Source organism: Pipistrellus hanaki (genome assembly GCF_964339955.1).
Source record: "Pipistrellus hanaki genome assembly, chromosome: 10".
NCBI classification, from domain to species: Eukaryota; Metazoa; Chordata; class Mammalia; order Chiroptera; family Vespertilionidae; genus Pipistrellus; species Pipistrellus hanaki.
The window spans coordinates 19301641-19327513 of NC_140512.1; the positions used below are offsets into that span (position 1 = coordinate 19301641).

Consider the following 25873-nt stretch of genomic DNA (forward strand, 5'->3'; position numbering starts at 1 on the left):
ATTCACAGCTCACCTGCTTCACTCCCTCTCTGGCTTTTGCATCAATGCCCCTGCCTATGTTCCTCCTGTGCCGTCAGCCATTACTCAGTCTCCTGTTTGAAACTTTTTGCCCTGGCTCCACAATTTAAGGGTTGGGATTCTCCAGGGTTCAGGAATAAAACAAAATTAAAAAATGTAACTCATGTTCTTAAACTTTAATTCATTTTCTAGAGCTAGAGAAAATGATAGAGTAGCCTATATTAGTCTGCAGACCAGATTCTAGAAAAAAATTATTCTGCGTATATATGGCCCACACAATGCATAGCATATATTTCCACCCTGGATCAAATATATTTTTCACAAAGTAAAACGATAAGAGTTTGATTTTTTTTTCTTCACAAGTGACACATCAAAGAAATAGCTTCTCAATTGGGTACAGTCTGTCATCCCAGGTGGTACTTAAACTTTTCATATGACCATACTCCCTTACAATTTTAGAAATACTTGAGGATGAGCTAGAGGCAGATACGTATCTTTTATCCTAAGAGTTTTAATCCCATTACTATTCAACCCTCAGGAATAGCTTTATAAATTCTATTATACTCTCACAGTGTATATTATAACTTTGCTTTCCTGGTCAGTTTTTCCCCCATGTTTTTATTTCAGAATACTAATTGGAAAAATTACCTCATATAAAAGATTTAACAAGGTTATGGTTAACCTGGGGAAAATAAAAACAAATATGTTTACAGGGTTTATCGAATGAAGTTCAGCAAATCTAGGCTTCAAATGCATACACATATGGCATTAGTGAACTAACCCAATTTGTACTGACATGAGCAGGTGTCTGTAGGTAGGTCATTGAAAGTCATCATAAACCAGGGCAGATTTCCTAGCACATGAATTTTAATTTGCAGACACTTGTATCCCACAATGGCAATAGGCACACATAGGCTGTATGTGCAGATGGGGAATTTGTGCCATGTTCTCAAACTACAGCACATGAGGTTCACCATGCACAGTATGGTTTATCAAGCCGTTAACAGATGAATTTCATCATGAGGAATTCTTAGTGTATTCTCTGGTGAAGTTGCTGTTTCAAGCATATACAGGTGTCCCATAATGGCACGAATAAGGAGATAATTATGAAAAGATGTAGACTCTCATAAAAAAAAATTCTTCTAAATAATTTTGCCCAAATCTAGAAAATCTGAGGTGATTTTCTGACCATCAGGGTCTGAGAAATAGAGTTTATTTTTTGACAGAGAAACTAAATCACGCTTTATGAAAAGAGCCTTAAATTCAAAGCATACAATAAAAGAAAAAAAATGTATGTCATCCCTTGATTATGATTTCTCTGCTTCACTTTCACAGTTAGAATGTCAGCCAGCCCCATTATCATCCAGTTCCTCCTTCATAATATCTCTCACACCAGCCACACCACTTCCTTCTTCATAATAGCTCTCATTTCAGGTTCTTTATCTGTTGAGTGGCCTACTGCCATTATTTCTCTGCTCTAACTTAGTCTACGCAACTCAGCCACAAAATTATACCCTAAAATATGGTTTTAGATAGATGAACTTCCAGCACAAATTAAATGGCCCTCTCTTACTTAGAGGATCCACCTCTAAGTATTTATTCTGACCTCTTTTGTGATCTACCCAAGTCTGGCTTCAACTCTTCTGTAACCTTCTCGTTGCTACTCAAAGCCTCAGCCCCAGTGGGATGGAATTGATTAAGGCTCCTATGCCTTTGACCTGCCTGACCTTAGTCTGTACAACAACTCTGGCATCACATCTTACAGAAATCTTCCCTGACCCCTGGGTAATCAGCCCCTATTCCGTGCTCCCTTTCCACTCTGAGCCCACCATGCATCACACCGAACTATAAACACTGGTTTTATTTCTCTAGAAAGGCGTCTGAGTCTGTGTCCCATTTCCCTCTGCATTGGAAATGCCTCATTCAGGCCCAGTTATGAAAACAAACTGGGAATTCAGTACATATTTTAAAAAGAATGATTGGGTCAATTCTAATTTGCCCCAAAGGAGAAAGAAAAGAAAAAAAAAGCATGCACACCTACATGATTTAATTAAGATATTTGGATTACATCAGATATATATATATATATATATAGTCTTATAAATAATTAAAGCAGGTAGTGACTATAAAAATGAGGTATTAGAAAAGCTTCTACCTGCCTTTTGGGCTTTAAAGTAAAATTGGTGCCGCCATTAGTAGTTAGTGGGGAAGCCTGGCTGGGAAATAAACTGTGAGAAGGTCTAGGATGGGGAGCAGGTAGTACTAATCAGAGCTGAACATAGTTCTAAGCATTTTATAGGAATGAACTCATTTAGTGAACACAGTGATCCTATAGCGGAGATGTGATCATGATGGAGGGTTGTGCTACTGGATTTCACAAAGGCACCTGCGAAGAGTGAGGGCAGCGTGGAAATCTTGCCCTTATTCAGTGCACCTCGATCTTGCCCTCACCTGGTAAGAAAGGGGCTCCTGTTTCTCCACACAAAGAATCTTTTAGGCTGTGATATTAGTTGGCATCTGTCTTTTTCCAAATTCATAAAAAGGCACAGAGTAAGCCAGTGGCACTCCTGAAGGTAGTCTCTATTATTATGCCCATTTTACAGATGAGAAAATTGAGGCACAAAGAAGTTAAGAAATCTGCCAAAGGACACACAGTAAATAGGTGACAGCAATGAGGTACAATCCAGGCTCCTGGCTCCAGGGTCTACACACTGACCACTGCACAGCTTCTCTGTTACATGTATGGAGCGCTAGGTGACATCTCTTGAATTTTTCATTATTAACTTAGTCTTCACAATAACCCACAAGGAATTAGCCCCTTTAGGACACACAGTGAAGCCTCAGTCTCTAATCCTAAGAGATGGTCCTTTGTGAGCATGGCTGTGCTCTGGTGGAAACAGAGCCAAAGAGATACTTCACTGATCAGAACTAATTGGCTAATTGATATGCTTCACACATCTGCCAAGCAAAAGAGAGTTAATTAAAACAAAATAATATCTGGAGCACTGGGAGTAAAACTGGTGGGACCTGAGAAATGTAAGTTAGAACTGAAATGAATAGATATCTAGAAAGCTCTAACAATATATTTTATAGGGTACTATTATTGGCAGGGAAGTATACTATTCAAAACACAGAGTCAGAAAGAGTTGAATTTAAAAATATAAAATTCAGTTTAATCTATGATTATGTAGCATTTCATGTTAGAAGGGAAAGAATGGATTTCTTAAATAGAACTGAGACAACTGTGTTGGTGTTTGAAAAAAAAAGTTGAATTATTATATATATGTGAAATGACATATTAAATTACTCAATGTAGTAAAATTTTTAATAACCGAAGTTGGACAGAGCTTAAATAAGCAAACAAAGTATACTATAATATTAGAATAAACACTTTTATTTAAAAACATTATTTGATGTGTTTATTTGCATATAAAAAGTGTTTTTATGTCTCTATTGACATATAACTGACGAGTAAAAATTATATAAACTTAGGCACACTGTGATGATTTTGATACATGTCAACACTGAAAACACTATGTTTTATTGAAAAACAAATTGAAAAACAAAACTTGAGAAAGCGCTATATAAATTGACACGGGGTGTTTTTCTTTTGTTTGTTTATGAATAAAACATATCTGTAGAATAATATATGACACCAGTCAGTATGTTTTCCTCTGGGGAAAGGAACTGGGTAGCAGAGAGAGGAGAGTAATGGAAAACTTTTTACTGCTTACCCATTTCAGGCCGTGTTCTTTATTACCTCATCAAACAATTAAACCAAACACATGGCACACAAAAGCATTGGGTTGGACTTGGTGTGACTTTGGTGTGACAGTTTATTAAACTCTCAGAGTCTCATTTTCTCCTCTGTAAAATTATGATGATAAATTTCTTGCCTCACAGAGGTTTATGAGACTTAAATAATATAAAGTTCTCAATACAGACTCTGACACAGAGTAAGACAATTACAAGATCTCCATCTCCCCACTTTCTCTAACAACTCAGACTTCATTGGCTACTGGTCCTGGAAGGTAAAATAAACATGCAACATAGGCTGGATATAGGGACTGCTACAAACTAGGGAGTGGTAGGTATTGTGACAAATGGAAGATATTCACATTATTAAATAAGTGTAAATCAAAGTATACGTTATTCAAGTAGAGATACAGTCTTCCGACTGCTCTTTTGTCATTCTTGCTTTTATACAGGGATCTGCATTTTAGAAAGTTATGTCGCATACAATGCCCGTTTCAAACCACTGAAAAATCATTTCCACTACATCATACTAGCACTAAAATTAAAATAATGAATTCTTTTCCAATAGGTCTCTTCATAACTTTCTCTAAATTGAGGTATTTGATATTATTAGCTTTGCTTTTTCACAGAAAAAATATTCATGAAAATATATAACTACTGATTGCCAGACCACAATTGGGAGGTTAAATGTGAAGGATGACTCTGAGATCCCGGCTATTGCATCCTGTGCCAGACCTGAGGAAGACAGCACTGCTGCCTGCAGCTAATAAATCTGACTGAGGTAGGAGTCAGGCAGAGGTGACACAGTGAAGCCAAGTCAGAGGCTAAGAATAGCAAAATGACACATGAGTGGGCAGGATAATGGTCCAAGGCTCCGAGAGACACAGTTCAGGTACTATGTTCAGATTTAGGAGAGTGATGATTCAATACTCCTTGCCTAATCAAACTTCCTTTTTGAATAAGTCAAGGTTAAAAAAAACAATAAATAGTAAAAAAAAAAAATAACACTAATTCTCAATTCTTTGGGGGAACTGCAGATTCCTAAGAGCCAAGTTTAGACATAATTCATGATACATATCCATGATATATATTTACCATATTACACCAATAGGAACATATGCTCTAAAAACAGGCTCACCACATCAACTTCCTTATAAAACTAAATGAAGACTTGCATTGACTAAAGTTAACTGACTTATATTTATGAAACAGCCTACAAGTTGAACCATTAGAGTTGGACCAAATGGGAAACATTTTGATTATTTATTCTGTGCAAATACCTTCCTAAAGTCTAGATACAAAGAGTCTCACAACTGATATAAGGTGAAGGAACCTCCACACTACCTGTCTTTTCTTTAGCGACGAATTGAGGACCCAGTGTTACAGAAGTGTGCACAGACTTGCTTCTCTGAAAAGCGATCCTAAACCCATCCAATGTGATGGCACTTCTTTTCTCTATTTGGAAGCAGGCCAGGTAAAGAAAGTTTGATCATGCCTCATGCAAAAGCTCCCCCCTCCCTAATTTAAAGACTTCCCTTTAAGAAATAGTTGATTTGTTTCTCCCAATTACCCTTTTAGAGTTGTTCTATTTTTAATGATAGTACTAGACTGGAACTTATTAGTGTGGCTCCTACCTGGGAAAATTACTTTGTATTGACTTTGCCTCTGAGATAGAATTCCCAGGGTTCCCATGTGGGGTCCAGAGGATACTGCATCTCAGCTCACTCTTAAATAGTCCTGATTTCCCAGTCGCTCATCCTTCCTGGAACTACTCTCTGAGATTTTGGCCAGCATAGTTTCCTCTACACTATGCCTAGCACCATGCCTTTAAATCTAAAGGCAGCGAATAAAAGGCAGAAAATACAAAATGCACTGGATGCATTCCATCTTCCTCTCCTGTGTCCGTTGTAGAAATCAGCCTCTACTATTTTGCATCATAAAGCTCCCACCATTTGTGTGTGTCATTATCTAGAATTCTAGATGTAAAACCACCTTGAGGACCACTTTTTCAAGCTCTCTGGCTCAGGCCCCTCGCTCTGTGCCTGGAGAAGTTATTATTGACCCAAAGGGAACAGAAATTAGATAGATGATTACCCTTTCTCTTAAAAAAATATATTCTACAGTTTCTTTCCCCCCCCCCCCTTAAAAAATTTTTTTTTTGATTTTTTTTATAGAGAGGAAGAGAGAGGGATAGAGAGTCAGAAACATCGATGAGAGAGAATCATCTATCACAGCGTTTTTCAACCGCTGTTCCACGGCACACTAGTGTGCCGCGAGATGTTGCCTGGTGTGCCGTAGGTGCAGACAAGACAAGAATTTTATAATTTTTCACTATTTTACTTACTTAATATTTCATAATAAAGTAATTATAAAATACTTTCTTTGTGTTTATTTGATTCCTATTCAAGAGAATTACTTTATATATAGTCAATATAGGCACAGAGTTAAATTTTTTAACATTTTCTAATGGTGGTGTGCCTCGTGATTTTTTTCATGAAACAAGTGTGCCTTTGCCCAAAAAAGGTTGAAAAACACTGATCTATCAGCTGCCTCTTTCACACCCCCTACTGGGGATGTGCCTGCAACCAAGTACATGCCCTTGACCAGAATCGAACCCAGGACCTTTCAGTCCACAGGCCGACGCTCTATCCAATGAGCCAAACCGGTTTCGGCTATATTCTACAGTTTATATCTTCTTACACTACCACTGTAGGACTTGCCATTTATATCTAGAACATTAAACAATAGAAACTAGGTTTAATGAGAACTAGGTTTACAGGAAACTGGGGCTTTAAAGACAAATAGGTTAAAATATATTGATATGCATTAGTGCATTGTTTCTCCTTTATTTGGTAGTAGTGATTATGGATGACTGGCCATAAAAAGATATTTAAAGGACTCTGCATTTTTTCTTCTAAATGGAATAAAGTTGATCAACATAATTTTCCCTTTTTTTCACAACTCACTTTTGGTCTTTTAGGCTAGTGATGAGCAAAAAACAATATAAGTTTACTGCTTTTAGGAATTTATAAAATATACATGGACTGGTGAAGCAATTTTGGCTAGCCACTGAACTTACTGCTCTCAGAGAACATAGAGAGACATAGAAAAATAATAATTTATGTTTACAGGAACAAAGTTTTATAAAAAGAAAATCCCAATCTATTAACTGGGCACAACGGGCCTGATAGGTAGGGTTGATATGAATGATTCACAAAGCTGTCATTTCCATGAGATAAAAGACTTTACAATAAAGTCAGCTTTACTCTCAAGCTCATGATCCATGAAATCAACAAAGATGCATGTTAATGTATCTTTGAGAAGAGCCTTAAAATATAAAAAGTTTAACATATAAGGGAAAATGAAACAATTCTTAGCAAAATTAAACAACCAAGTGTTTATTTGTAAAGTTCTAGCATTATTAAATAATTCTTTGTGAAAATTCAGATTCTCTGTGTTTTGTGGCAGCAGTAAATTTTAGTTGCTGACTCAAATTATTTCATAAGGCAACTCATATGTTATACTCATCTAAGAATTGAAAATTTATATTGCTTCTTAATCATCCCATGTCTAAAGTAAACCAGAGGACTTATTACATTGCATCAGAAGTAAATTATTTTTTAAAAGGTGAATTATGTTTATCAACTTGATTGCATTAGGAAGACCACATTTAGGATGATACCATCTGTTGTTCTTTTTGTAAAAGAAAATACATTGTGCAATTTCAGTGCTACATTCAAAATAATTAAAATGGAGTGGAAATTAAAAACACTGACATAAATGAAACTACATTTGCCTAGATTCTATTGTCTAACTCTTCTTTCCTAAGTCTACTGGAAGAACTGATCACAAGTTTCCTTCTCTTGAAAATGGGGAGAATGATGTGAAGTGTACACTGGGCTGTTATGGGGAATCAATGAGATAACATATGTAACACTTAACACATATTAATTAATACTTAATAGTTATTATATTAAAATAATAACATAAAAGAAACTATGAAATAGGTAACAGGAATGTATTGAAATCAACTCTGAGTTTTAGTTATGACTAAATATATTTTCAGGAAATTTCACAGTATTTTCTCTATATTGAAGTCTGAGGAAGGATGGTTATAAATAAAATGATACTGCTACTAATAAGAGGAATTACTTATGTAGTATTCATTATTCGTCAGGAACTGTTCAAAGCACTTTAAAAATAATAATTCATTCAATATTCACAGTAACCTATGAAGAAGATTAATTTTTAATTTTATTTATGGATGCTAAAACCAAGGTACCCAGAGGTTCAAAAAATTGCTCAAGTTCACAGAGCCAGTGAATAATAAAATAGGGGTCTGAACTCAAGTATTGTGGCTCCAGAAATATTCCACATTCTTATTGACTATCCTACGTTTCCTCTTGGTAGTCACATGGCTCCAAGCTGTCTGAGCAGTATTAAATTACTACAATAGCTAGGCTTGAAAATCACCATCTCTTTATTCTTTTCAACATTGCATCACCATTTTTGCTTCTCTAATGATTTTGCTTTCATGAAAAAATTTAGTTCTTCAATTTATGATATCTTAAAATTGCTAGTTTACACTTAGTAAAAAAATAGTTATTTTGTTGCTAGATTTGTCTATGAATTTATGGACATATACCACACTCAGCATTAAAACATCCTTTGAATACACAACATCAACTTTCAAGATAAGACACATGTAGACAATAAGGACTATAGGACCAATAAGAAGCCGATAATACAGAATTTACTACATCTGTCTGACTTATGTCAGTAAAGGAGTGTCAAGAAACACCATTTTTAACAGGAAGAAAAACTTTTTTTTTTTATGGGAAAGGACTAAATATTGCCTTTAAAGCAAGGCAAGCACTCAATAAGTTTAAGACAGCTTTTACCATTCTTTAGGGAATACTGTATTTCTAAGAATGCAGGTACCATGTGCGCTGAATGATGCTAACAAATGGTAACCACATTACCATTCCACTTAATGGGATGTTATAAACCCAAAGGAATGTTGGGAGAGTGTTCAAGCATTTTTCTAAGAATGAATTCCCAAAGTGTACAACAATGCTAAATTGCATCATCCTAAACATATGCTGTTCTTGTTCTCAGTTTCTGCTTATGAAAGCTACAATGGCAGTGATGCTTAGCATCTAGAAGAGGAAGTAGTGAGCAACATAAATCCCAGACACTCTTTTTTAAAATATATTTTATTGATTTTTTACAGAGAGGAAGAGAGAGGGATAGAGAGTTAGAAACATCGATGAGAGAGAATCATCGATCAGCTGCCTCTTGCACATCCCCTCACTGGGGATGTGCCCACACCAAGATACATACCCTTGACCGGAATCGGACCTGGGACCTTTCAGTCCACAGGCCGATGCTCTACCACTGAGCCAAACCGTTTTCGGCTCCCAGACACTCTTGAGGGATATTTACCCCTGGGCTCTGCCACATGTATTATGGCAGTGTGTTGTCCAGAAAGGTCACTAACTGAGGAATCACAAGGAAAGGATGCTAATTACAATCTACCAGCAACTCATTTGGTCAAATCATTGTACCTTTCGAGGCCTTGGTCCTGGTGTGAATATTATTTTTTACTATTTCCTAGAGTGCTTATTAGGATAAACGTTGACATCTGTAAAAATAGTTCAGAAAATAAATATGCTCTGTGAACAACAAATATCCATAAAAGCAGCTGAAGCATGAAACCTCAGAACATTTAAGAACTCATGGAAGTGTCTCTGGATTGTTACCATCTGGTCCCCTTGGCTACCCCTCAAGTAACTATATGTAAGGTAATGAGACCTATCTATTGGCTTTTTAAATGTCATATATGTACTTGCTTCTGATCACCTACAACTTTATAACAATTTTGCCTTTTATCTCACTATGCTCACCTACTTTTATACTTATAAATGACTATATTTGCTTTAATCTCAGCTTTTGTAAGAAAAACCTATTTGTTTTCTTCTTCCCATAATCTTCCTCAAGTCAAACTGTGTGTATAACTTGTTTTGTTTATCCTCTTTGTGCCGACATACCTCTTCATTTCTTTTCTAAAACTTAGCACAAAAATCCATCTTGTAAAAAAAAAAAGTGTCCTGTACTTAACCCAGATGCATTACCCATGTGATATTATTTCACTGTGACCAATGATATAAAACACACACAGACACATATACATACACTTATGACACTTCCTTTCTTTAAAAAATATATTTGGATTGATTTCAGAGATGAAGGGAGAGGAAAAGACAGAAACATTAGTGATGAGAGATAATTATTGATCGGCTATATCTTGCATGCACCCTGCCCCTGATCAGGGATGGAGCCCGCAACCCAGGCATGTGCCGTGACCAGGAATTGAATCGTGATGCTCAACCACTGAGCCATGCTGAGCAGGCTACATTAATTTCTTGTGTAATAAATAGATATAATGACTTCCTTTTGGGAATCTAAACACAGTACCTCTTCTATTTTCCTAACTCCAAATAAACTCATTAATAGAAAACTCAGTCAGGATCCAGTAAATGAAAGTCCAAAAGTGGAAGGAAAGAAGAAAAGGAGTGAGGGCAGTTGTTAAATGAGTTGTTTGATCAGATGCATAAAAAATAATATAGTCATGAAATAGCTACAACCTCTTCAAACTCAATGCTTTGGGTTTTCATCAACATCTCAGCCCCTCCCATCACCAGGAACAGTTTCTGAGCATGTACTGATTTACATACCCTATTTCTCCTTGACAGCAACATCAACTTACATGCTTTCCAGTTTACAAAGATTATCTCGGATACTGGTATTACTATGAGAATAAACCAATAGGAATGCTATTCTAACTGGAGAAAAAATAGACTATCACATGTATCTATTTATTTACCTTAAAATTAGGCTTTCTCCCAACCCATTTTGTAAAGGCATCATTGCTTTTATGGCTTCAGGCATCTGGTAAATTGTGAATTATGTGAAGATGATTTTTTAAAAATCCGTATGATAGTACATCAGCGTAAGAAATGGAATAATCATTCTGTTATGCTCTCAAGAAATCTCACAAAGCAGAGTTTCAGACTGTTGGAAAAGGTAATTTTAAAAGTACACTGGAAAATGAACTAATGTGATATAGCTCCAAGTACTAGAATTCTAATTAAATAAGAACAGTGATTGAAAATTGCCAGGCCCTATTATTAGACAAAGCAAGAGGGAGCACAGATTCAAAATTTAAAGCGAGGTGTATAAATTTTAAATAAGCCTCAACCAAGCTTCCATAGCCATGGACGCAAGATTCTTGTACACAGCAATTAGTTTTGTCAGAGGAATCTGAATGCAAGTGAACAAATAAAATCAGGGAACATGCCCTGACCAGTTTGGCTCAGTGACTGGAATGTTGGCCTGCAGACTCAAGGGCCCCAGGTTCAATTCCGGTCAAGGGTATGTACTTTGGTTGCAGGCACATCCCCAGTGTGGGGGGTGCGGAAGGCGACTGAACGATGTTTCTCTCACATCGATGTTTCTGACTCTCTATCCCTCTCCCTTCCTCTCTGTAAAATATCAATAAAACATATTTTAAAAAAGAACAAACTAGGGGAACATTAACCCATACAGATACTAATGAAGACATATAATCTTCCATCTATACAAGAAGTTAATGGTAGCTTTTCCAATTAAGGGGGAGAGACAAATGTAAGAGCTTTTTTTTTTTTTTTCTTTTTCAGAAAATCCTGATTTATGAAACTTAAAGTGTTCACACAGACATAGGGTACTAAACTCAAGAGAGAATACCTGCTATTCTTGTTTAAACTGCTTAGTGCTGATTTTTTTTTTTTTTAATGAACAATACTATGAAGTCCAAGGTGATCATGTTACTTTAAGTTATATGCTCATCTTTCCCTTTCTCGGGTCTTAATTTTGTCAGAAGATCTCACCATTTGGAGATCAAATCCATGTTTCTCTGATATACCTACTTGGTACTTGGACCTTTACTAACTTTAGTCTAAAGGAATCTAAAAGAATGCTTAAATCTGAGTGTCGTCCCCCCACCCCCGCAATGAAGCATTAGCAATCAGAGTGGCTTAGAGAACTCAGTAACAATACCTGGCAGTGTTCCCAAGAAAAAGAAATCAAATGTAGTGACAGAGAAATCATGCAGAATATTGAACACAATGATACAAACCCTGGAATTATATTGAATATGAAAGCAAGGATTGCAAGAGTAGCTGGATAGTCCATTATTGTGCCTAGTGAAAGGGCACAGCCACTTGGAAAGAGACATCTTTAAAAAAATAGATTTAACAAAGTGTAAGAAATATTTTCTTGCATTAAGAATTTCAGAGAAAAGTACGGACTAAATATTAAAAGAACATATGTACACATGGATGAATAACAGTTTAGTAAAAGGATAGGTGTCATAAGTATTTTTTAAAAAAGGACTTGAAAAGAAAGATAATATAACAGAGACCTGGTTGGAGTAGGAGTAGGGGATGGAGCTATCTAAAATTACACAAGCAATAAAAATACACAGAATAAAATGAAACCTAATAGAGTAATTGAAGTGCATATAGCATTTGTGCTTATTACCAAAGGCAGAAAGGAAATCAAAGTTGAAAGGAAAAATTGAGAATCATCAGCATATATATGGTAGGTCAAGCCCTAGGAATGGGAGCAACAATCAGGGAGAAGGAGTAGAGGGAAAAGAAAAAGTCGCCAAAGGAAGGAATTCAGCAGAGGCTGAACATTAGGAATGGCTGTAAACCTAATCATCTTTGAAATCCCACTCAACTTCCACATCTTTCATTTGGCCTTCCCTGACCATTCCTATTCACAACCAGCTGTCTTTTATTTTCCTCTTGTGTGATAGATGTTCCTCACACCCTTTTAAACTTTCCTCAGCTTGGAGAGGTTAGTATTTTGTCTTCTCAACTATACATCTCTTTGAAGAATGGGTTTAGGTGTTGCATTTATTTGCATTTTTCAAGGGTCATAGCTCAATTCTACTAGCAGGAAGGTTAGCCAATAAATATTTGTCACATGGGCAAGTGGATCAACTTGCTTTGTTTTCAGGCAGATAATCTATCTTAAAAGGAGTGAAGTGGCTTATGATGTATAAGAATTACACACACTAGAATAAGAGGGAAAAGGCCACTTTTTGGTAGATCCTTAATACTGAAAAGATAACTTGGAAATGAAGACCTAAGACCTTTTATTAAATGAAAACAAATATTGGGAAGCCAATATGAAATGTCAAGATTTTGTCTTAAAGGTAAAAAACTGATACTAATATCAGCATCAAAACTGATACTGACTTATCATCACCAATAATAAGTTCAAGAATAAATAACAATTAATAAGTTGTCACATTGATTTTGATATGCTGATTCAAAGTGGTGATTTTAAATCTATTTTAGTTCTTTACATATTTTAGTATCAAGATGTCAAATGTTTGCCTCTTTTTATCTGGTGGTTCCACACACAAAAAATTTAAAATCTTGAGCTCTAGTAAATATAATTCCTTGAGATATGGGTTTTTAATAGTGACATTGATAGGCCAATAACTATAAATGTGAATGGCCTCATTGAATATATATGTATTATATATATATTTGAGACTCAATGCACAAAATTTTGTGCACAGGTAGGGTCCCTAGGCTGCCTGGATAGCAATCAGGGTTGGGATGGTCTTCCAGATGCTGTCTGGGGCCTCTCTTTCTCAGCTGCCAACCAGGACCTTCCTTTATTCTGCACCCCCCCCCCCCCCTGGTGGTCAGCGTACATTATAGAGAGTGAAAGAACTCCTGGTCAAACTCCCCAGGGCACTTTGCATATTAACTATACATATATATCTCAGACACTTTGAAATACTTGGTGGTTAGGCCATAATCATACATTATGTCATACAACATTTTCTTTTTAAATAATCATCAGCTTTGGAAAGTACCGTTTTGTGATGCATAGTATATAGGAAACCCTAAAATTTCATGTACCAAGAGGGATGTCAAATCATCTCACCTCAACAACAGGTTTTTTAAATGTATTTTTGTTCAAGCGCAAGCCATAGTTAATGTTCAATTACTTGGCTTAGGGTTGATGATATGGATATGTTTTTACCACTTCTAAAGAACTTGTCTGTAATATTTAGAGCAATGCCTCACCTTACTGTTTTGCTTTCTGCACTGGTGAACAGGTCTAACCACTGAGGGATACATAATGCTGGGCTTCACAGTATGATTGACAGAGACCTACAGTTTGCTCTTAGGGAAATTGTGCCAACATTATGTGAACTGTAGTGAACACTTTTAGAAGTTGTGAAGGCATGTAAAAGAACAGAGGCTTGTTTGATTTTTAAAAGTGAGGAACACAGAATTTTAATCAATACACATTTTAAAAAATATCTTTCAGAGCTAAATTCATTCTGTTAATTTAGAAACATAAATAATATGCCACTTAAATTGTTTTGACCATAAAATTATATTGATTGGTCTATTTACAGGTAGGATGGCCTAGGAAAAATATTGAGAATATATTTTTAAAGTTCCATTTTATTTTAAATACAAAATTTTAAAATAAAAATATTTTTTTTTCATCATTTTAAAAACATTTTAAGGCTTAATGTCTCCAGCTAAAGCATCTTGTCAGATTGCACAATGTCATAACATTGAGATCCATCTTAAACCCATTTTGCCTGGATTCAAGCCTTGTTTTGTACTTATACTTGTTAAACAAGGCCCTTAAAGTTTTGGACTTATAGCATCATTATCTGAAAAATTTCTACCTACTTCACAGAGTGTTGGTAGATTTAACAGAGAGAGTGGAGGAGAAAATACTCTTTAGCATTAAAGTAATATAATCATTTAGTATCAGAAGTCATGTTTAGACATGTGGCCCTAGAAAAGATAGTGTAAACTTACTTTTCCCTATTTCTCCCCTTTAAATACCCTGGAGATAATTCAACAGATAACCAAAAAGACTGGAAAGATGGAAAGAAGTAGATTGGCTACAGACCTCATGATTTGAAGAATGACTTCTAAGAGTTTTCTTTTTATCTCTTATATATCTCAGACTGGGTCCTAGGGAGGCCTTCTGCTTGGAACACCAAAGGGTATATACAAACAAAGAAGCAAGCAAACAAATGAGAAAGCCTACTCTTTCTGGCCAAAGGACCAGGACAAAAGAAGCCTAGCAAGGACATGGGCAACCTTATCCCCCCCTCCCCTGCTGTCCCCATACCTAGCCCTTTCACCTACAGTGGTGACATCAGTGGAAACCAGAAACGTCAACAACTCTTCCATCAGGAGTGGTGGCCTAATAAACCTGGAGTGGTGGCATCAATGGATCCTAAGCAGGTGATCCATCTCCTCTTGCCCTACGCCTGCCAGCATCAGGTGGGCAGGAACATAGGCAAGGGAAATTTTTTTTCTAGCCCATAAATCCAGGGTTCACATTCCTACTAGTGGTGGGACCAAGAAAAGAACTTTTCACACTTTGCAAGTGGCACCAGGAGAGATTTATCAGGAATTTCCAAGAAAGAAGAAATAAACTGACCAAAACAGCACTAGAAGGGCTCTGAAAATTGCATTGCATTTGGAAAGACAGCTACAAAATAGGCCAGAATCTACATCCCAAACCTAAACGTGGACACTGCCCACAAAAAGAAAAGACTTTATTTTAAATATCCATTTCAAAAAGTCCAAAAGAAAAGAAGAGGTAGTTACATTTAGACAAATTAGACTTGAAGTGAAAAACTTTAACAAGTGACAAGAAGGTCATTACATTAACTCAAAGGTAGATTAATCAAGAGAATGCAACAATTGCAATATATATGCACCCAACATCAAAGAACATAAATATATTAAGCAAATACTCATAGACATAAAGGAAGAAAAAGACAATAATACAATAATAATAGGGGATTTCAATACCATACTTTCAACAATAGATAGGTCACCCAGACAGAATATCAATAAGAAAATATTGGACTTGAACTATACTTTAGATTCAAAAGTATTCTAAAGCTTAGAACAAATGAACTTAGATAACCTACAGTACATTCAGTCCTTTGCGGCAGAATACTCATTCTTCTCAAGTGCACATGGACCATTCTCCTGAGTAGATTGTAGGTTAAGTCACAAAGATAAGTATTAGATATCTTAGATAATGTGGAAATACTGAAATCATGTCCCATATCTTTGCTGACTACAATGAATAAAACTAGAAATCAATAAGAGGAGGATAACTAGAAAATTCACAAATATGTGGAAAGTAACACAATCCTGAAAAACCAATGGATCAAAGAAGAAATCGAAAGGTAAATGAAAAAATTATCTTAAAAAAATTGAAAGTAGAAACATGACCAAATCAAGCCTGCCATTATTTTTTGTGTGATCCACCAGCTAATAATACTTTAACATTTTTAAATGGTTGGGAAAAAATGTTTGTGATGTAAAAGTAAATGAAACACAAAATTTTGTGTCCATATACAAAGGTTTATCAGAATACATCCAGGCCCTTTATTTATAAATTGACTTTGACTTTGGCCCCTTTTGCACAACAGTGAATAGTTGCAAAGAGAATGGATGACCTGTAAGCTTAATATATTTACTACCTGACTCATTACAAAAAATGTCTGCCAACCTGCAACAGACCTTTACTTAAACCTTGTGGGCAAATACCCCAAGAACAGGGGAAAGTCAGAGATAGATGGAGTCTTAACAGAACTCAACCCAATCTCATGTCAGCTCAGTTCCATATTGAATTGAGATATGCTTAGCCTTCCATGACATTGCCTTAGCAGGATGGATAAATCTTTGCTGGAGAAAGATATTATTACCTTGAGCCTCTATAAAATTTTAATATGCATTTTACACAGATTCCAGAGTTCAGGAAAATATTCTACTAACTTGCTTGATCTGAATTGAACTGTGATACTTATAAAGAAGCCTGTATATTTAAAATATATATATATTTTATTGATTTTTTACAGAGAGGAAGAAAGAAGGATAGAGAGATAGAAACATCGATGAGAGAGAAATATTGATCAGCTGCCACCTGCACATCCCCCACTGGGGATGCGCCTGCAACCAAGGTACATACCCTTGACTGTTATCAAACCTGGGACCTTTCAGTCTCCAGGCTAACACTCTATCCACTGAGCCAAACCGGTTGGGGCTAAAGAATCCTGTCTGAACTAGCAGGCTCAACATCAATCTATTAATATCCAACATGTTGAGCAAGCAGCTTAAATCTATGTTATTTCAAGAAAAGAAAAATAAAACAGAAGTAACAGTATTACCTAAAAGCACTTCTCTTGGCAAGAAAATTTAAAATATATATTTGGAACAATAGCATTGTCAGGAACTAGATGTTAGTTTCTATTGTAAAACATTCCATTAATAAAAGGAATGAAATCTAGGAATTCGTTATTTTGTAGAAAATGAAAACAAATAGCAATTGGCCAGTTACATATCATTATGAGCTATAAGACTGTGTTCTGAAACTTGTTTCTCAATGACATGTGATTCACAGACACTGGCATCATATTTTAGGCATTTACCATCCTGAGAAGACAGACAAGTGCAAATGTGTGAAAAACTGATAACACTAAAATATTATAATTATGCAATATGTTATGCCTACATCTCTCCCAGGATTTTAAAATTTGACTTTAATAGGCTTTTATAATGAAAAGAGCAACTCAAAGGAACAAGACAGCTGAGAAGTTCAATATGTCACCGAACTGTAAAATCATTAAATTTATTTTAATTAGTATATACTAAGGTTTTACATCTGTAGCACAAGTAAATTGCAACTCAGAGATATAATAGATCAGGTCATTTTCATTTATAACCAATCACAATTTGAAACATGTGTCTTTATATTATCAATGAGATGTAACCTAATTGTGCTCAGAAATCCAGGCCACATAACAACTTTATGGAATTTAAGTACATACAGTTGTACCATTATATAGAAGGCAAGTAGCTATAGCTACACACACACAATTATACATAGATGGTGTTTAAAAACTGGATACTTATGCATTCAAGTATGTATGCATAAATTGTATACTCCCATTTTTTAAAATTTAACTCAGTATAACTAGCTTGTGAACAGTTCCTTTATAATATAGGAATAAATGATATTTTCTAGATACTCTTTGAGAAAACTAGAATTGCTATTAAAGCAGAAGTATTTGGGGAATTAAAGACTATTTTTTTAAAAGTTGACTTTTAAAAGATTTTCTAAAACGTTTAAATATCTCTCAACACTTTTATCACTTTTAATAATTCGTCAATGATAAATGCCTCTGAATAAGGCTCTAATGCTTTGACCAGATAAAGGCAAATAATAAATCATAAGGAGAGCATGCTATTTATCATTTTAGATAAGATATAAATACTCTTTTAACATACACTGTATATTTTAAAAATTATTAGTATTTTCAGCAACAGATCTCATTTGTGTAATTTCCTAATTTGGGAACAAGGTTTACATTCATCTAATACTCAAAATTGCTTTAAAAAAATTCTTCACATACATGAAAATAGTCCATTTTTAAGCAACTTAATGGGAATTGGGAAAGACTAAGGACAACCAGGCACATACATGAAATTAATGATTTTATTTCAATGTCTGATTAAAGGAAAGTGGCCATATGTGTAGATCTCTATATCAGCGATTCCTTAAATATTAGCAGAACTCTATGTCTCAAAACATAAACATCAGATATTACTTATCGTTTCACAATCCTGTTTCTCTACATATCCTATCTCATTCCAGTGAAAAGATCAGCGCCCTCAGAGAGACAAATTGCAAATAAAAAGTCCTTAGTAGGTGGTGGAAAGTCAGGCCAGGAGTCAAACAACCCACAGACATGACAGAGATGTGAGACCCAGCACAGCCTCTCAGAGAGAAAAAGGAAACCACATGGCAATGCTGAAATGCCGACTTCCTTCTCTCTCCACCCTGAGCATTTAATATTACATCTTTAAAACTGTGTCAACTCGCTCACTGCTTCTTTAGGCGAGACCCTCTTTTAAGAAACACAAGCATTCTCGACGTGCAATGTGGAAACGTCATAAAAACTTAATAACCTACCATTTTCTTTGCACTCTTCTGGAGGTTTAGCCTTTTTCGCAAGTCGTGGATCCAGCCATGATGTTGTCTTTGTGTTATGGCTGAAAGGAAAAGAGATCACTCTGAACAGACACATACTGAAAGGAATCAAGTTTATTCCCTAAGAAAAAAAAAGGGGGGAGGGAGATGGGGTGGGTTAGTCCAACAAAATTGCAATCGATACACTTAATTTGCTTACTGGTTCTAAGTAGCCCTGAAGGAGGTGTAAGAGTAATTTGCAAGGCAGCTGTAAATTTGGCAACCTCAGCTCCCTGTCCTCAAAGCAGCTATTTTTATTAAAATCAACCAGAATGTTGCCAAGTTCACCTCATTGAAAATGCAGAACTCATCCAGAGCGAAAGGAATTTATTACAAATACGGGATTCTCCAGTTGGGGGAGCGCAGTTCACAGGCTCTTGTACTGTTTCCTGAGTTTTGCAAAAAGAATTATTTCCATCTTAAACCTGCTCTTTTCATAAGGAGTTGTTTTGTTACTCTTTAACGATAGAGCTGGCAGAGGCAGTACAAAAGTGATGCAAATTATACCATGTTCTTGGGATTCCTGCATTTTCTCAAAAAGCGATTATTAATAGCACTTTCGTTAACCCATATTTAGCTTTCTTCCCATGTAAATACTTTCCACCCAGCTAGGGGAATAGGGGATAAACATGTCTATAATCTAATACTTCTGGAATGGGATTTCTGAGATTTAACAAGAATTTTAATGGCATTTTTGTTTTGGAAAATGTTTTCTAGAATATCTCTTACCAGAAATGTAAAAAGCAAAGGAAGTTGTTCTGAGAGCAGCAGTGTTTCTCTAAGAGGTCCTGGACTCACCTGGTGATAGAATCACCTGGTGGACTTATTAGCACTGCAATTCTGGGTTGTTATAGAACTACCAAATAAGAACCTTTGGGGATGAGTCCATAAAATCTCCATATTGGCAACATGATTCTTATTGCACATTACAACTTCAGTCCTGCCCAGTGGCTCAAAACTGCTCGTTGGAGCTAAAAATCTTTACTGTATATTACTGTCTCAAGCGATCTCATCTACCAATGGACAAGTTGTCAAGGATGTGACATTTGTGAGGGCCTCCAGAAGAGAATGAGCAAAGTCACAGGTATGGAAGAGTGCCAGGTTTACACAAGGAAGCGTCAGAAGCAGGAAAAGGAAGAGTGGATAATACTTTGGAGGCATAAATTAGAGCCAGATAATAAGGATAATTGAACACAATTTTATGAAAGTCTAAATGATAATGATGACATCAATTTCATTTTGGCCCTCATTTGTAGTCATGTCAATATCATCCAGTCTTTTCCTCTGAATGAAAGGCTTGATGCCCATGAATGGAGGTTATGACTTTCCAGAGTATGAGGAGAGTAGAACTGGGTTCAGTGTTTGATGCTCCCATTTTGAAAATAAAAGTCAATAAAAAAATGCTTTTTATAGACATGCCTAAGTTAAATGTATGTGTGCGTGTGTGTGTGTGTGTGTGTGTGTGTGTGTGTGTGTGTGTTTGATGATGTCTTTGTTTTTCTGTACCAGGAGAAATGTTGGAAGAATGGCAAGGAAAAGATATTTCCCTTCTCTTTACTCACCCCTTCTTCCAAATCCTTCCTTCATTTCAGAGAAATGTCATTTCTAGGTCTCTAAGACATGTTCACAAAAGCAAGCACATCTGTGAATAAGTATTAAGGGACCATTACCAAGTCACTGCAGGGAGTCAAATTACCATTTCTGTATCTCACCATCTTGGCTCTCACAGACTGGCTCAGGTAGAAGAGAACTGTGAATTTCCTACCTTTCCTGAATTTATATAAAGCATTTCATTACAGGATGAATTTTTAGGTTGAACTAGCATTAATGGTATGTCACTTTAATACATTTTGACAGATTGAGTCTCTTAGAGTTAACAGCATTTTTAGCTGATCCTCTGAAATGATTTTGAAAGAAATGTGGGTAGAAGGTACCTCTAGTAATTGTCTTAAACATCACATGAAGATACGGCACAGTATTTTTCAATAGTGGCTCTTACCAACCTTGCAATTTACATGTTTCTTCATTGTATCTTACCAAGGGGACATTTTTAATGCATTTGGGAAAAAAAAAACCTAGTGGTTTTCCCACTTTCTTTAAATGATATATTTTTAATGTCAACAATTCCATTTGAAAATAAGATTAAACATTGGGCAGAAAGCTGTATACAAAATGGGACCATTGAGCAATGTTTCACAGTCTGCAAACTACCTCTATTCAAATTTGAGGATGTTTTTTCTTTCACTTTTATTGGTAGAATAGAGTCAGAAGTAGGACAGCAGGTGTTTTTTTTGTTTGTTTATGGTGGTTGTTTTTTTATCTACCAAAGTTGTGTGGAGCACAAATGACAGGAAGGCATGATACTAATGTTATAAAAAGTTGTATTTCAATACTAGTTTCTTTAACAGACATTTTTTAATGCACATATCTTTGCTGCATTAAAAAAAAAAAACCCTTTATTTTTTTCTAGCTGTGGAACTGAACAAGTATTTTCTAGAAAATTTAAATCATAATAACATACTACTCTATTTTTATAGATAAAGTTAATGTGATGATCATGAGGAGTAGGAGATCAAGTGGACTAAGGTCAGTAGTTATTCAAGTTCAATCAATGTCACATTAAAAAATCCGGGTGAAAACCTTTAAAATGGTTTACCCGAAAATTTTCCCTTATGTTAAAGTCTAGGTTGAGTCTATCTGGAGGACTGGAACAAACAAGATGTGAAATTTCTTTCAACTCTGAAATTCTAGTTTAAATTCCTATCAGAATGTCCCTGCAGACATGTGATAAGCTGACTTGTAATAAATAAGAAATTTGGGTATATTTTATAAGTTTAACCTTTCCAAACAGACAAGAGAAGTAGGTTTAATTAGAACATCTTATTTTCTGAGGAAGCATCCTTGTCACATAGAAAATGCTTCACTTCTGACAAGCAACTGACCTCATGGCTCACCATCGCGATGTCATTCTCGCTGGGTCCTGAAAGTCCTGATGGCTCACTTTGTCAGGGGCTGCACTGGCCCTGCACGCAGCACCTGATTGTGATTGTGGCTACCGATCTTTACCTCCATTTTGCAAATAGAGGAACAAAGGCTAAGAGAAGTCAGGCAACTTGCCCAAGGGTACACAGCGAGTGTGTGAACAGGAAAGAGCAAGCGAGGCAAGGGAAACAAAGCTCCATTGCCAGGAAGCTGCCCTTTTGAGATGTTGACTTTAAGCTGTTTATTAAGAAACAAGACTCACAACCTTTGACCCTGTCCCCTTTCCTGCCCCAGAGATCCAGACAGAGAAACCTGTTTCAGGAAAGAGAGACTTAGGCTGTCTCCTTAGCCTAATTTGAATTAAGTTTGGTAAACAAGAAGGCTTCTGGCAGGTGCCCCTTAGCTAGGTACCACCTGTGGCCACTGTTTCAGAGTCGCCTGCATATGTTCCCCTCTTCTTCACCCATTCTCACTTCTGAAGTATAATATCCCCTTCCCCACATTTTCCTTTGTCCGAAATGTCTCAGATACCCACGGTTGCCTTATTGTCTTTAATATTGTCATGCTGATGCGAATTCCCATGCATGTGTGTTAAATCTTTTATTTTCTCCTATTAATCTGTCTCTGTTACTTTATTAGCCTAGCCAGAAGAATGTGGAAGGTGGGAAGGAAGGTATTAATATTGGCTTAGCCCTCACATTAGCATTAAACCCAGATATATGTGATTCCCACGTCCAAAGCTTTTTATAATCTGAAACCAGAGGCATAATAAACCTAACATTTTGCTTTTTACACTGAGGTGCTTTATTTCACCGCCTCTAAGGGTAATCAGTTCCTTTGCCAGTGGTTTAGAAACGCAGACCTTTACGTCCTATTTGAGGACAGTAATCACTAAATGGAGTTCCTGTGTGTTAAATGGCCTGTATTTAGTAGGTATTATATTAAATCGCATATGCATAGAGATGGGAGAAAAAACATTGTGATTGAGAAAATATCAATAATATCATTGAAAAAAAATTATCCTTATGAATTCTTTACTCAAGTCAAGTTTTTTCCATTCAGATCTGAATATCTTTCTAGAATAATGTCAGAAAAATCTTGAATATATAAATACTTTCATACTATATATTAGTCTTAGAAGCTATACTAAACAATGAGGTTAATATAAATGCTATCAAAATGGTCCAGTAATTATTAAGATTAAAACTAAAAATTTTCGTAATGGTCAGGCTGTTACCAGAGAAATCAGTGGGTCTCATTTCCCCAACACTAGTGGGAGTGGAGTGGCTCTTGTGATATCTTGAGAAAATGAATTTTCTAAGACTTGCACGGGGCAGTGAATGGTTTCCATTGGAGTGGAATTAAATTTCTTGTGTTGCAAAGTCGCATTGCCCTTAACCCAGTCCTGCAAAGATGCAGCCGGGGTGCAGCAGAGCCAAAGTTAGGGCCAGTGTCCGGAGTGTCTGTTCCATGGTGGAATGGACTCTGATGTAGCATTGGCCTAGATTCAGCCCATCAACCTATTGGGTGGGCCCCACATGGCTGAGAGTCACATGGGCGAATGCAGGGGAGTGTGCCCCTTGACACAGGAATCAGCAGCAAGCAGAAAGGGGGAGAGGGACTCCTTTGTTCAGGAGCTTAAATATTAAATCCTCCCCAAACGCCTTGTCCTGGCCACTGACCTGTTCCCAGGTGTGATTGACAGATAAGCATGTCACCCAGACCTTACTGAGCATGTGCCTGCTTTGTCCAGTCCCTTCCCCCATCAATCTGAGGGGAATAGGCTTGGGTAATGTTAACCGAAGCTTTCCAGCAAAGGTGTATAAATACCTATGTTATCTACTCTTTCCTTTATTCTTTTCCTGTTAAATAACGACCATATTATTATAAGGCTTTCCCTCGATTTACCCTATGTTTTTCCGGTCATGGTACATATTGCTCACAGTGACTTAGTTATACATAAGTGGATCCTCAAGAGTGCTCGATTCAAACCTAATGTTGAGATGTCTCCTTTACTTTCTCTTTTCTTATATATTTTTTTACCTTTTTCCTTTCCTACCTTTATATTGCTATCCAGATCCAAACAATTTCTTCCCTACTATACAAATATTGAGTGATCTTTCATCAGTTGTAATTTTATTAATAAGAAACTTTTACTATCAAATACACTCATTTTTCTTTGCCCTGTTTTCTCTAAAAAACATTAATAGACTTAACACATTGAATGTAAGACATGACAAATATGTTGAATTTTAAAAATCCTTCTAAAAAGCCAATTCTAAATATCAATCTTTAATTGATGGGCGAATTGTATTTTCATCCTGGGATATACTATATCAGAATAATGATAAGAGATTGAAGTTGATATTTGACTGAATGAAGCACAATCTTTTGAACAAGGTAAACAAGGTCCAGGTAAGTATTTAGAGTCTATTGAACAATTCAAGATGTGTGTGAATATTAAGGTTATAACAGTAGTGCTCATATCTGTTTAAGGCCAACAATAACTTAGACGTTATTGACTATATTTTATATAATTTTAAAAACAAAAAACTAAGTATTCTTTCTTCTCCATTAAGTTTCCCAAACATCTGACTTTTATTTAATAAACAAAAGCTTTAAATTTGTTTAAAATGGTAATTGGTGATTTGTTTAAAACTTAAGAAGATACAAAAATAGTAACATAAGAAGAACCAGGTTAATGGTGTTTCTAATTTAGAAAATTAGAAATTCAACCCTGATGAAGATTTATAAAACCATGTACTGCCATGGCATTTTTCACAGATGGAATTTCTGTTTCAAAGTCTACTTTAAAAAATCTGTTATTTAAGATGACATAGCCTTCACTGCCATTCAGGATTGTGGTAGTAAACAAATAGGTTCTTGTTGTCCTTGTTTTCTGCCAAACCGATAGCAATCTCTTTTATGTCACTAACTAAGCAAACAAAAAAGGAATTTAATGAGATTCCCAAAGCATGTCAATCCAGATTAACCCTCTGGCAGCTCTCCTTTATGGAACATTTAGCCTCTTGAGTAGTGAATTTCTGGCCAAGAAACTTACAAAATGATACCAATTGTAATATAAAAGTTCACTTTTATTTCAGCTAATGTTTGTTTACATATTGGAGGGAGTATGGGATAATAGGAATGGCCTTGCGGGGTGAGAGAACTATGAGAATTTGGGAATGTTAATTTGTCCAAAGGTGCCTCAGAATCTCATCTCTGGAGTGGGGTTTCATCAAATTCTTATAGGGTGGCTATAATATAAAATATGTAAAGTAGGCACCACAGCCAAATGGTTAAGAACAAGGACCCTGGAGGCAGGGTCTTTGAAAGATAACAGTCTTGTCTGTTTTGTTGACCATTGTGTTTCCTGGATTTAAAATGGTTCTTAGCACATAGTGTGTGTGCTATAAATATATGTTAAATAAATAAATCTTGGCTTTGTCAATTCTTGGTTGTATTCTTGGTGGAATAAGCCACCTCTGTAAGTTTGTTTCTTAGAGTGAGAATTAAGTGAGTACAATGCAAATGCTTAATATATTACCTACTGTTAAGGTTACCTGAACACAGTATGAAAAAACAAAACAAACAAACAAAAAAACAGGCACTCAATATGTGGTAACTATTATTATTAACTTAAATTTATAATTAATACATACTGTCTATTTTAGAAGATATTATTAATGGTATCATGAGTTAACAAAGCTACTGGTTTTAAATAATATTATGTATTTGAAAGTCTTTTGAAAATTGATAAGTATAAAATATTATAAATTCTTTAAAGCGTGTTTGGAAGAGAGTATTCACTCACAAGTTAAAATTCTGTTATTTAATAATACTTTTTGAGATATTCACTTTTTCCCATTAAATATCATTGTAAAGATGAAAGGAATCCCCTTTTATCATTCATCAAAGGAAGAGGTTCTGAAGAGTATGGGAAATGTTGGTCCATGTGTTCAGTAAT

General features: G+C 35.8%; 1 protein-coding gene across 8 annotated transcripts in view; it reads right to left on the reverse strand.

Moving 5' to 3' along the window:
• MAGI2 (membrane associated guanylate kinase, WW and PDZ domain containing 2) overlaps window positions 1-25873 on the reverse strand; it is a 1098541-nt gene that overhangs the window by 419027 nt on the left and 653641 nt on the right. For all 8 annotated transcript variants that reach the window (XM_084897036.1, XM_084897035.1, XM_084897034.1 and 5 more), the window contains one exon: window positions 18868-18947. In XM_084897036.1, the coding sequence (XP_084753162.1) occupies window positions 18868-18947 (80 nt within the window). The remainder of the gene's footprint in view (window positions 1-18867; window positions 18948-25873) is intronic.